The sequence below is a fragment of the Pithys albifrons genome, chromosome 2, assembly GCF_047495875.1.
Source record: "Pithys albifrons albifrons isolate INPA30051 chromosome 2, PitAlb_v1, whole genome shotgun sequence".
Lineage (NCBI taxonomy): Eukaryota > Metazoa > Chordata > Aves > Passeriformes > Thamnophilidae > Pithys > Pithys albifrons.
Genome location: NC_092459.1, coordinates 50,245,254 through 50,255,666, shown reverse-complemented (window position 1 = coordinate 50,255,666; position 10,413 = coordinate 50,245,254). Strand labels below are relative to the sequence as shown.

At 45.5% G+C, this 10,413-nt stretch overlaps 1 protein-coding gene across 1 annotated transcript in view; it reads left to right on the top strand.

Moving 5' to 3' along the window:
• Nucleotides 1-501: 501 nt before the first annotated feature.
• MAN1A1 (mannosidase alpha class 1A member 1) overlaps nucleotides 502-10,413 on the top strand; it is a 146,735-nt gene continuing 136,823 nt past the window's right edge. The window contains exon 1 of the mRNA XM_071548977.1: nucleotides 502-1,374. Within this exon, the coding sequence (XP_071405078.1) occupies nucleotides 781-1,374 (594 nt within the window). The 5' untranslated portion in view covers nucleotides 502-780. The remainder of the gene's footprint in view (nucleotides 1,375-10,413) is intronic.

Sequence of the window (10,413 nt, the reverse complement as noted above, 5' to 3'; positions counted from 1 at the left end):
ACTCCTGTATTCCTTACAAATAATAGAGCAGGGCTCCCCTGCCGACCCGTGGGTCAGGAGTTATTCCCAGCCCCGCTCTGTCCCCCGACCCGGACAGGGATGCTGGAGCTGCCTCCTCTCGCGCCGCCCCCCGCTCTGTGCACGTGCGGGTGTGTACACGCGTGTGCACGCGCGTCCGTGAGCGCGCCAGCAGCCCCGCGCGCCGCCGTGGGGGCACACGCGCGCGTGTGTGTGCGTGTGTGAGCGCATAAGTGTGCACGTGGGAGCGCGTGTGCGCGCTGCCGGCATGTGCCGGTGCCGCGCACCCACTTCGGGCCGCCGCCGGACACGGGGACGAATCGGGCGGGCCCTGGCTCACCGCGGATCCAGCGCCCGGGAAGCGCATCCCACGGGGGAGCCCCGGGACCCCCGGGGGTCCGGCGGCCCCGCCCCCCTCGCCATTGGGCCGGGGCGGCCCCGCCCCGCCCCGCCCCCGGCCGGGCGGCAGTGCCGCGCGGGCGGAGCGGGGAGCGGCACCCGCGGCGGCGGTCCGGCAGCAGCATGGGCTGGAGCTGACAGCGCCCGCCCCGCAGACGCTGCCAAGCGCTGCTGGAGGGGGAGCAGCGGGAGCGCGGCCGCGGGGAAGGGAAAAGTTGCCGCGCCCGCCCGAGGAAACTTTGTGCCGCCGAGGCGGGGAGGGGGCGGCGGAGCTGAGCCGTCCGGTGCTGTGCTGTGGCGTGCTGTGCCGTGCCGTGCCGTGCGGTCCCTGCGCGGCGGCGGCGCTGAGGCGGCGCGGGGGTCATGCCCGCCGCCAGCCTGCTGCCGCTCTTCGGTAGCGCGGCGGGGCCGGGGACGCTGGGCGGCCCCGCGGGCAGCGGCGCGGGCAGCGGAGGCAGGAAGGCGACGGGCCCCGGCGCGTTCCGGCTGACGGAGAAGTTCGTGCTGCTGCTGGTGTTCAGCGCCTTCATCACCCTCTGCTTCGGGGCCATCTTTTTCCTGCCCGACTCCTCCAAGCTTCTCAGCGGCGTCTTCTTCCACTCGGCCGCCCTGCAGCCGCCGCCGCCGCCGCCCGGCGGGCAGCCCCGCGCCCCACCGCAGCCCGCAGGCGGCCCGGCGGCGGCGGCGGCGGCCGCAGGCGGGGTGGGCAGTCTGGAGCGGATCCGCGCAGACCACGAGCGGGCTCTGCGGGAGGCCAAGGAGACGCTGCAGAAGCTGCCCGAGGAGATCCGCAGGGACATCCGCCAGGACAAGGAGAAACTTCTGCAGGACGCCCGCGGCAGGAAAGAGGTGGGGGCCCCTGGGCTGCCCCAGCGCCTCTTCCGCCAGCCCGTCGGCGCCGTGGGGCAGGAGCCTGCCGACCCCGACGTCCGGCAGAGGAGGGAGAAAATCAAAGAGGTGGGTGGCGGCGGCTGAGTCCCGCTCGTGGGGACGCGTATCGGCACCCGTGCGCGGGCAACAGGTCGCTGCCGAGGCTGGCGGCAGTGTGGGGAGAGCCCTGACCCCTCCTGCCTCCTCCTCCCTGCACGAACGGGATCTTACTGCTTGCCCTCGCTCGGCAGCCGCCGCGCAGGTCGGCGTCGTAGCCCGCGGTCGCATCCTTTCGGTCTGCGATGCGTTGCACGCCGCGGAGCGAGCAGAGCCCGCGGGCCCGCGCCGTCGGCTCCGTGCTGGGCGCGCCTCCCACCCTCCCGGCGTTATCGGGTTCCCCGAGTTGTTTCAGAGAAACGCGGGGAGGAAGTAAAGCCCGGCGAGGGCCGGCAGGCTTGAAGGCATCCCGGGGGCAGCGGAGGGCCGGGCGAGGGCTGGGGACAGCGGCGCTGGGGAAAGCGGCGTGGGGCATCCTAGGCTCGGCCGCCGGCCGGTGACCGGCGGGTGTCTCCGCGGGGTGCGGGAGCCAGCGGGAACCGGCGCCCTGCCCGTGCCGCACTGTTGGCAGAGGAGGAGCCGCCCCGGGCTGTCAGGTGCCGAGCGAGTGCGGGGTGGAGGTACGGTCTGTCTCGGGTTCGTGCGGTTCAGAGTTCAGCGATACGCGCTGTCTGAAGAGTTGAGGGCATTTGGCACAACAAAGTCAATTTACCTTACAGCAGTCAGGCGTCAGGCAGAGCTCTATGTGTTTTGACAAATTCCCTCAACTGTCTTTTTCGGTAGTTCTGCTCGGTTGGTTCAGGTACCGTTTTTAATTCCTTCCTTACAGAAATTCTCCAAACTGTGTCCTAGGTAACGGTGTCATGAGCAGAGCGTGACAGGGTCCTCTGACAGAAGAATTTGCTTGATAATACAGTTCAACTTCCCGTTAGTACTGCCTGGTTTATTTATCGAACTGACAATTTCAGCTGCCTGCAGAGATTAGGGTTTATGAATTAATTAGTAGTATATGTTTCCTGTTCTGTGGTGATGGAAATGAGATAGGAATTCGACTGTAACTACAGAGTATTTCAGTGTTTGTGGAACTTGGTTAGCCTTATTTGAAATAATTCGTTTTTATTGTGTATTTGTAAAGAGTGGTCTGAAAAGTGAACTGTGACATCACACTGAGCATCAGATAAACTCTCACAAATCTAAAGTTGTGTTCTGTGCTCTGGAGTCCTTGCATCAGTTTATTTTGGCAAATTATACAGCAGTAATAAGTACTACAGACAAATGCAAAGGTATTTTGAAGGGAGAAACTCTCAGGAGTGCATGGTACAGACCACATCTTGGAGTGTGAAGAGATTATGTTGTCTTCTGTTTTAGTCATGCAGCTCCCCCTAAGACATATGGAACAGTTAGAAATACCAGCAACTCTTTTTCCAGTTTTTTGGAATTGACATGTAGAAGTATTTAAAAGTAATGAGGCTCTGGACCTGATGTACCTGATTCTGTGGTATAGATGACTGCAACAAGTAAATAAACAGGAGGAAGAAAATAAGAAACATGCTGCTGTTATTGCTCATCCCACTCTGTATCAACTAGTTCAAGTTATTTTTTATTACACACAGACTGTGTGTGAATGTGTGCATGTATTTGTGCATTTGTATATATATGTGTACATACATAACGCCAGTATCTCTTCAATTTCTTCCTTCCTTTCCATCACTTTATTTTTCTCCTCCACTTCTGCACAGGAGCTACAAAAGACACAGCACCCTCCCCCCCTCCCCCCATGAGACTTTTGGCTGTTTAAGCAAAGGACATGACAGAAGGACTGCATTTAGTTCCCAGATCTTTATTTTTCCTTCATATCTCAGTATTCCTCAATACTATGTGTTGTTTCTGGGAGTTTCTTTTCCTCCTAATTCAGTATGTGATCCTAATATGTTTTTTTACTTAATTGCTCCTACATTTTTTGCCTGATTTTTTTCTTTCTTTTTTTTACTTTCCCCCCTCCTTTGACAGTATAGCTGTGTTTCTTATTCTGGGTTAACTTGCTTAACATTGTTTCATGTGTTGGCCTTTTTGTTGCTTTTCTCTCTGTCTTTGCAAGTCTACTTCTTTTTTATATTGTTACTGTACTGTCAAGATGAATTTATAATCTGCAATCTTTTTAAAAATGTTTTAAACTGTAATATTTCTAAGAGTGAACTTTTGTACTTACTGTACATGCACAGAAAACAGAACAACCCTTTAAATATCTTCTTTTTGTGCCTGGTGGTTGCACACTGGAGGTGCAAATGTAAAGAATTTTTCTGCTTTCATACTCTTTTGAGCCTGGAACTTCTGCCTGCATTGTATGATCTGTGTTGTATACCTAGAACTCACAATTTGAAACTATTCCTGTGGATATTTTTGTCAGAAGGGAACAACTTGTTTGAAAGGAAAAGAATGTCAAAAAATAAGGTTATTCTTCCCTGTGTTTCTGTTCTAGAAGAGCTCTGTCTCTTCAATATGCTGACATAAAGCTGAGAGAGGAGAGAGCTTACACATTTTGTCTGTTTACTGTTTTAAATTTTAACTTGACATAAGGGTTTACAAGTCTAACCAGTATAATCATTTGCAAACACAAAACAATAAAATGCCATGACTTTATAGCATTCTCAACCAAATTTTTTGTAGAAATTTTGACCATTTTTTCTACAGCATACTATTTTGTATAAAAAAAACCCAAACAGCAACAAACAGAAAAAAGATGGAAATATAAAGATTCTTGAACCTTTTTCAGGATTTAAACCGACCTAATAAGAAAAAAAAAAAGACTAGTGGAAACATGGAGTAGTGGAGATCTTGTTGCTGTCACAAAGACCAGAGATACGAATGGGTGCTGGGGTGTTGCTCTGTTTCTCTTCTGATCATGTGCTACAGGCAAACTCAAAAGCAAGAGCAGTACTGCCAACAGCGAGGTTTACCCAGTACTTCCTGTTATAAAACCATTGTCAGTTGCTTGTGGCTACTGATTTTTTTCTTTCTAGTGCCAGATGCTTCAGGGAGACTTGAGCAAAGAGGAACAGTTCCATTTGAGCATCACAGCACACTTGGATTTTGTCAGAACTTGAGTTCTTCAGGAAGTTCCACTAATGCTCTGGTGACTCATAACTTGGGACAAGGTCTGGGGTTACCTGATGTACCTCACACCGGTCTCTGTTTCCACGTCCTAATAGGAGTCATAAAATGTGAATGAGGTGGTTGTGGTTTGTATTCTTACTCTTCCACTCATTAGTTTGAGAGGTGGCCCCTCTTTTGAACAAGTACTCCTGTGATATTTGTTCTCTACCTGTAAAAAACAAGGAGTGGAAGGCAATGATGACTCTTCCACTCAGGCTAAACATCTCCCAGTCTCTGCTCTTTGATGCTGTTGGTTGTGGCGGGACACAATTATTTCTGATGTAAAGGGAGGACTTGCAGGTGCATAGGCAATTGATACGAACAAAAGTGATTAGAAGAGGTTGGTAATAGTAAGAGAGTCTATGGAGGCAGGAGATGCATTCTTTCAATTAGGGAAATCTTTCAAGACTCATTCCTCTCTCTTCCAAAAAATAATTAAAAAAAAGTGATTGAATTATTTAGGTATTAAGAAAATAGCGAAAACTAAACTCTTTTTATTTCAGAGCAGAGGAATAGAAACGATGAATGAGGTAGCTCAGGTACTAGAAGCTATATAATCACATTAGTGTGGTGCTCTGCCCAGGCTTAATTAATCCTTCTGAATAGCAAGCTATTGGTGTAGTGGAACACCATACTAATGCAGCTGTGCTGTTCTTGTACAAAGTAACTAGCTTGGAAACTGTGCACATTATTGATCAGAGCTGGTTGGACACGTTTTCAGGATAAAAGCTTCCTTGGTAAACTGGAATCAATGTCAGAAAAGCATGATCATGCAGTGCTCCAAGTACTAGCACAGCTCGTAACTGTTCCAGTCATGTAGTGCAAGTCCTGGAGAGGAGAATTTGAGCACAAGTCCTTTGAGCTCAACAAGGCCATGGTTGCAAGTCAGCAAAACAGACTCTACAAACTCTTCCATCTTTCTATAACAAACTGAATTGAGGCTGCATTTGCAGTGTGAATTCTGAGGCTTCCTGAGTCCTCAGTATTCATTCTGTTTGTTTAACAGTTTTCTATAGTGGCTTTTATACAGTTTAGCTGGAAATCTCAGTAATGTTGCAGGGAAGTTCAGCAGTATCTTGAGTAAAGAAAGATTGTGAGCATGGAAATAAAGCACTATTCAGAGATGTAATATGCACTTAATATAGAACACTTGGACATAATTGGATCTCCTCATTAACACGGAGCAATGATGGAAGGAGGTCACTCACTGCTGGAGAAGGGCAGTTGGCCTCTTGTGTTTTCCTGCATGCATCTACCACTTGCTTTCCTACTGCCTGGTATCCTGGTGCTGCTGCCTGGGAGGGTCCAGTGCCTGGCCCTGGAGGGAGTTTTATTTCCTTTTGGTGATATTTATATGACAAAATGAGCTTCTTGCTGTTGAAAGAGTAGTCTCCTCCTACCACTTTTGACTGCCTTCTCCCACTGTCTATCTTGTGTGAATTCTACTATGCTCCTTCATAAGCTGCTTTGGCTCAGTAAACCAGCAGAAAAAAAAACTGGATGGATTTGTCCTGAACTTTCTGTCAAGTTGGTGAGTTGAAGGCCTTACTGAAAGGAATGACGTGGTCCTGGTTTTGGCTAGTTTTGTTGATGGAACAGGTGGATAAAAACTATGAAACCTCTTTCAGTAGCCTTGTCTTAGGAGCTGGTATCTGATTGTCTTGCCTAGCTTCTCCATGAAAACTGAATGTCTACAGTGAGACTTTTGCAAAGCAAAGGTCCTGTCTACTGTAATAACTTTCTCTATCAAAATGAAGTGCTTCTCTTCAGGAGACTGTTATGTCCCAACTCCTTTTCTCATAAGAGGAAAGGTGAAAGGAAACAGACAGGTATTACTGAAGTCCCAACTGCTGTAGACAGAAATTCAAAGTGCTTTTACAGGAAGGAAGGTTATGAGAGCCTTCATAGGAAAGGGAAGAGTTAAAATGCAGCAGTTTAAGTATTGAGTGGTTTTGGTTTCAGACAGGAAAAAGTCATGTTCCCTGATGGTACATTTGTTAAGAACAAGATAGAGTAAAAGAAAAGGGGTTGACATGTAATGAGTAAGCAATGTGGTGATTGCTGCCATCATGCTGATGATGCAATGCATTTCGAAAGAAGTTTTCTTAAAGTATTTTGTGACTTTAATGTTGACATCTTATAGCTGTCATTCAGTTTGTCAAAGTTTAAAATTAATCCTGGCTTTTTTTACCCAAAGCTTTAATTACCTACCTGTAATCTTCAGTATTTTTGTATCTGCTAGTTCTTTTTGAGTGTTCGTCAGTTCTTTCCTTCCTGATAAATGCTATAAATACCATTTATTATAGATTGGGGGGGGGTGTGTTAATGTTTTTATAAAAGACATTAAGGAAGTGAATTAAGTGCCTAAAGACAGGGAATCAAATATGATGATGGTCAGTAGGTACCTTACACCCCTAAATTGAGGGCATCCTCACAGAGCTTCTAGACATTCTCCCTGGGTTTGTTGCGAGATTGTGCTCTTGTGTAGTGGCAAGCCTGGAGGTGGTTGGAGTTGTCTTATGATACAAAAATATCAAAAACCAGTAAGTTAAAGTGCTTACTTAGGTTTGGTGGCACTAAAAGATGCAGAGAAGCTTCAGCTGAGTTACTAAGAGTATGATTCAGTGACTCTATTGAACATCTTCTTGTATCTGTCACTTGGAAGAACCTGTGGAGAGCCAGTTCGACCAGTCAAGCAGACAGGAGTTTGGCCTGGTGGGGTAGAGAGCCCAAATGCCTTAGTGGTGATCTGAGCACAGTGTAAACAGTGGACCCCCACTAAGCCAATGCATTTTAAAGCAGAGGAAAGTGGAGGAAAATTGACTAAGGCATCTGTCCATGAGGTGTGGAATAGGGTACACCTTTGCCAAATTAATATCCTTTCTTCTGGGAGCCCTTAAGGTTTTTTTAGGGAAGGACATGGTTTCAGGTGAGTTCCTTCAGCTTTTTCTTTTTTTCCTTTTTTTTTTTTTTTCCAATTGAGAACCTCTCAGCCTCTTCTCAGTCAAATAACTTGCAGGCAAATACTTGTCTGATTTGAACATTCCTTATGAGATGGAGGGATGTCTCAGTGTGTGACTGTGTGCATATCTGGCTGGAATAGGTTGTGTTCCCAGTTGCCAGTTCATGTTTTTACAGCCTTACACCTTCTTTTGTGAGCTAAGAATATTTAATTTTCCTATGTTCAGACTTGGTCTACATTCTCAATGGGTAAATTTATCAAAACTAACTGAATGTTCTATCTAACTGGATCCTCGGAATTGTGGGAAAAATCAAAAGGCTTTCAGTATTCAGTGGAAAACATCTGGCTTTCACAAAGATAGAAGCACATGATTTATTCTTTAACTTTATGTAAAGGCAGAATGTAAATTCCAGACATAGAGGACTCTTTTCATGAAAACTACATGATGTAAAGATGTGAGGTATAGCTTAAAAGAGAATGTCTCCTGTGCTTTGGCAAGTTAGTCACATGGTGATGATTTTGTATTTAATGCTAGTATAGCAGCCTATGACAGCCATTTAATATAAAGGAATAAATCATTATATTCATGAGTGCAGTTGCTTAAGGCTGTAGTTCTGTGCTGTGGGCAAACTGAAGTAGAAAAATTCCACCTGTTTATTAAAATCTACCATTAAGACCAAAAAACATCTTAACTCATTCAGGGGAAAAATAAGGGTGGTAGATAGACAGGCTTTGATACCTTCTTTGAATGTTAATGAAAGCACAGGACTTATGAAAAGGAAATTACAGAGAGACCTGAGACAGCTCTTCTTGTGGAAGGTAATTAACATCCTTACAGAAAGACCTGTATGACTGTTGGATAGACAGACCTTTTCTTAAAGCTGTCTAAAACATGCTGCTCTAAGGATTGTTGAGTGTGTTAACTTCCTCTTCAATTGAGTTGGGCTGGTTTTTTTCTAGGTTGTCTAGGTTGGGGACCCAGCCTAGTTGTAAATTTCTGTAGTTTTCATCTTAAAGATAGTATCTTAGTATATACTACCTTTATTTACAAATAATTTGTCTTCCTAACTCACTTGGCAGAGTAAGCCTAATACTTCAGGAAAGTGACTTTGATTCAGTGTTTGCTCTGCCTTAACAGTGTAGCACTTACTCTGTCAGTAAACTGCCTCCTGAAGTGATACAGAGATAATGAAACACTCTGGTTGTGTGCCTTTTTGGTAACAAACTCACCTGTTTGAATGTGTCTCTGTGTATAGCATGTTTTAGACATTCAATTTTGAAGGATTTTGTGGTCTGCTTCTAAGTTATTTATAGAAATGTCATTTTACAAATGAGGAAAATAATGAGGGGGGCAATATACCATGTACCAGATACTTAATATACTGATTCCTTTTGTGTGAAAATCTGCTTTATTCACACAATTTTTAGATTGTTTTGTTTTGTTTTTTTCTTACTGAGTTGTTTGGGTTTAAGCATGTCATATAAAGAGTGTGTACACTTACAAGAAGCATCTCTGGGTTTGTTTACTGTTAGTCTTTCTAATGCTGTCTGCAAGCCTGTCATGAAAACATAATTGGTGAGTAAGGAAGTGCATGCTTACCTGAACCAGATTAAATGAAACGTTTTACAGAATTGTAGTTAAGCCATTGTTGTTCTATCACAGTGCTTGGCAGCCTTGCCTGCAGAGTCCAGAAGACTCTGCTGTTGAGGGGAAGTTTTCCAGGGGTGAGAGCTGTCTATTGCTTTGCACAGTGTGTCAGGCTTCAGAGCAGAACTTGAATACCTAGAACCTGTTTGGTTGTGCTCCACTGCTGGAGTTGTGCTGGAACTGCTGCTGTGTGCTGGGCAAAGACTGTCTTCACTCCCACCCATGCTGCTGGTCTCTAGCCTTGGCATGTCAGCTCATTAGGGTCAATTTAAACCTGGATTCTGGCATCTGATTCATGGCTGCACATGGGCAGCTGTGGTTTGCCACTCAACTGCTGCTAAATACATTGTTTATTACAGGAAGAGGCTAAACCTGAGTCTCCCTGTTGGTGTGTTTCGGTCCCTTAGCTGTAAGCCTTTTAAGTCATACTTAAGTGCTGTGCACGAGTGCTGTTTTGAAAGACATAGGGTAGTAAAATTCAGTTTGCCTTTCTTACTTCTTGAAATCTTCAGTTTGAACTCTATTGTAGCCAAGAAAGGCTTGTATGAAATAACATGACAACTTGCTCTAACTCTCTGCAGTAAGCTGATTGGATTTTATAGCTGGTGTTTATGAAGATACAGGTATTGTTCATTCTGATGCTTCTGATTTTAAAAGCTTTTCAAACAGATTGGATGAGCACATAACCTCCTGTTACATTCTTATAACTGTTAAACATTCACAGCCCTTGTGGGAACACTGAGATATGCAGTTGCTTATGCAAAGGTAACTACAAGTGTAAAATCTATTTTCATTTGCCCTCCCACTCTTTCTTGGAAGCTATATGTACCTTGGCTTTTAAATTGTTTTGGGAATACAGCAAGTGAATGGAAATCTGACTTCTATGAAACATGGGCCCTTTCTCTTAAAGACAAATCTCTAATCAGATAAGAAGATCAAAAGAGGTGATAGGCATCCTGAGCAAAGGACCAATATGGTTCTGTCCAATGAACAAGCTGATGACTATGGAATATCTGGTTGTTACAAGACTTTGTGTGCATCTCTAAAATTATTTCAGAAGAATCAACTTTTTTTCTCTGATGCTGGGTAGAAACAGAAGTTGCAGTGTTAATGTAAAAGTATGCAGCTTTGCACTTCTCATGTGAAGATAAATATTGCTGGCATTTAGCATAGAGGCAGTACTGTGCATTTTTTATATGAATAAATTAGAAAGGAAAGAATATCTGATACTTTCTTTCCAGAATTTTACATCATCTCACTTGTGTAGATTGCTTGGCAACATAAACCCTATTTTTCAAGTATTTAT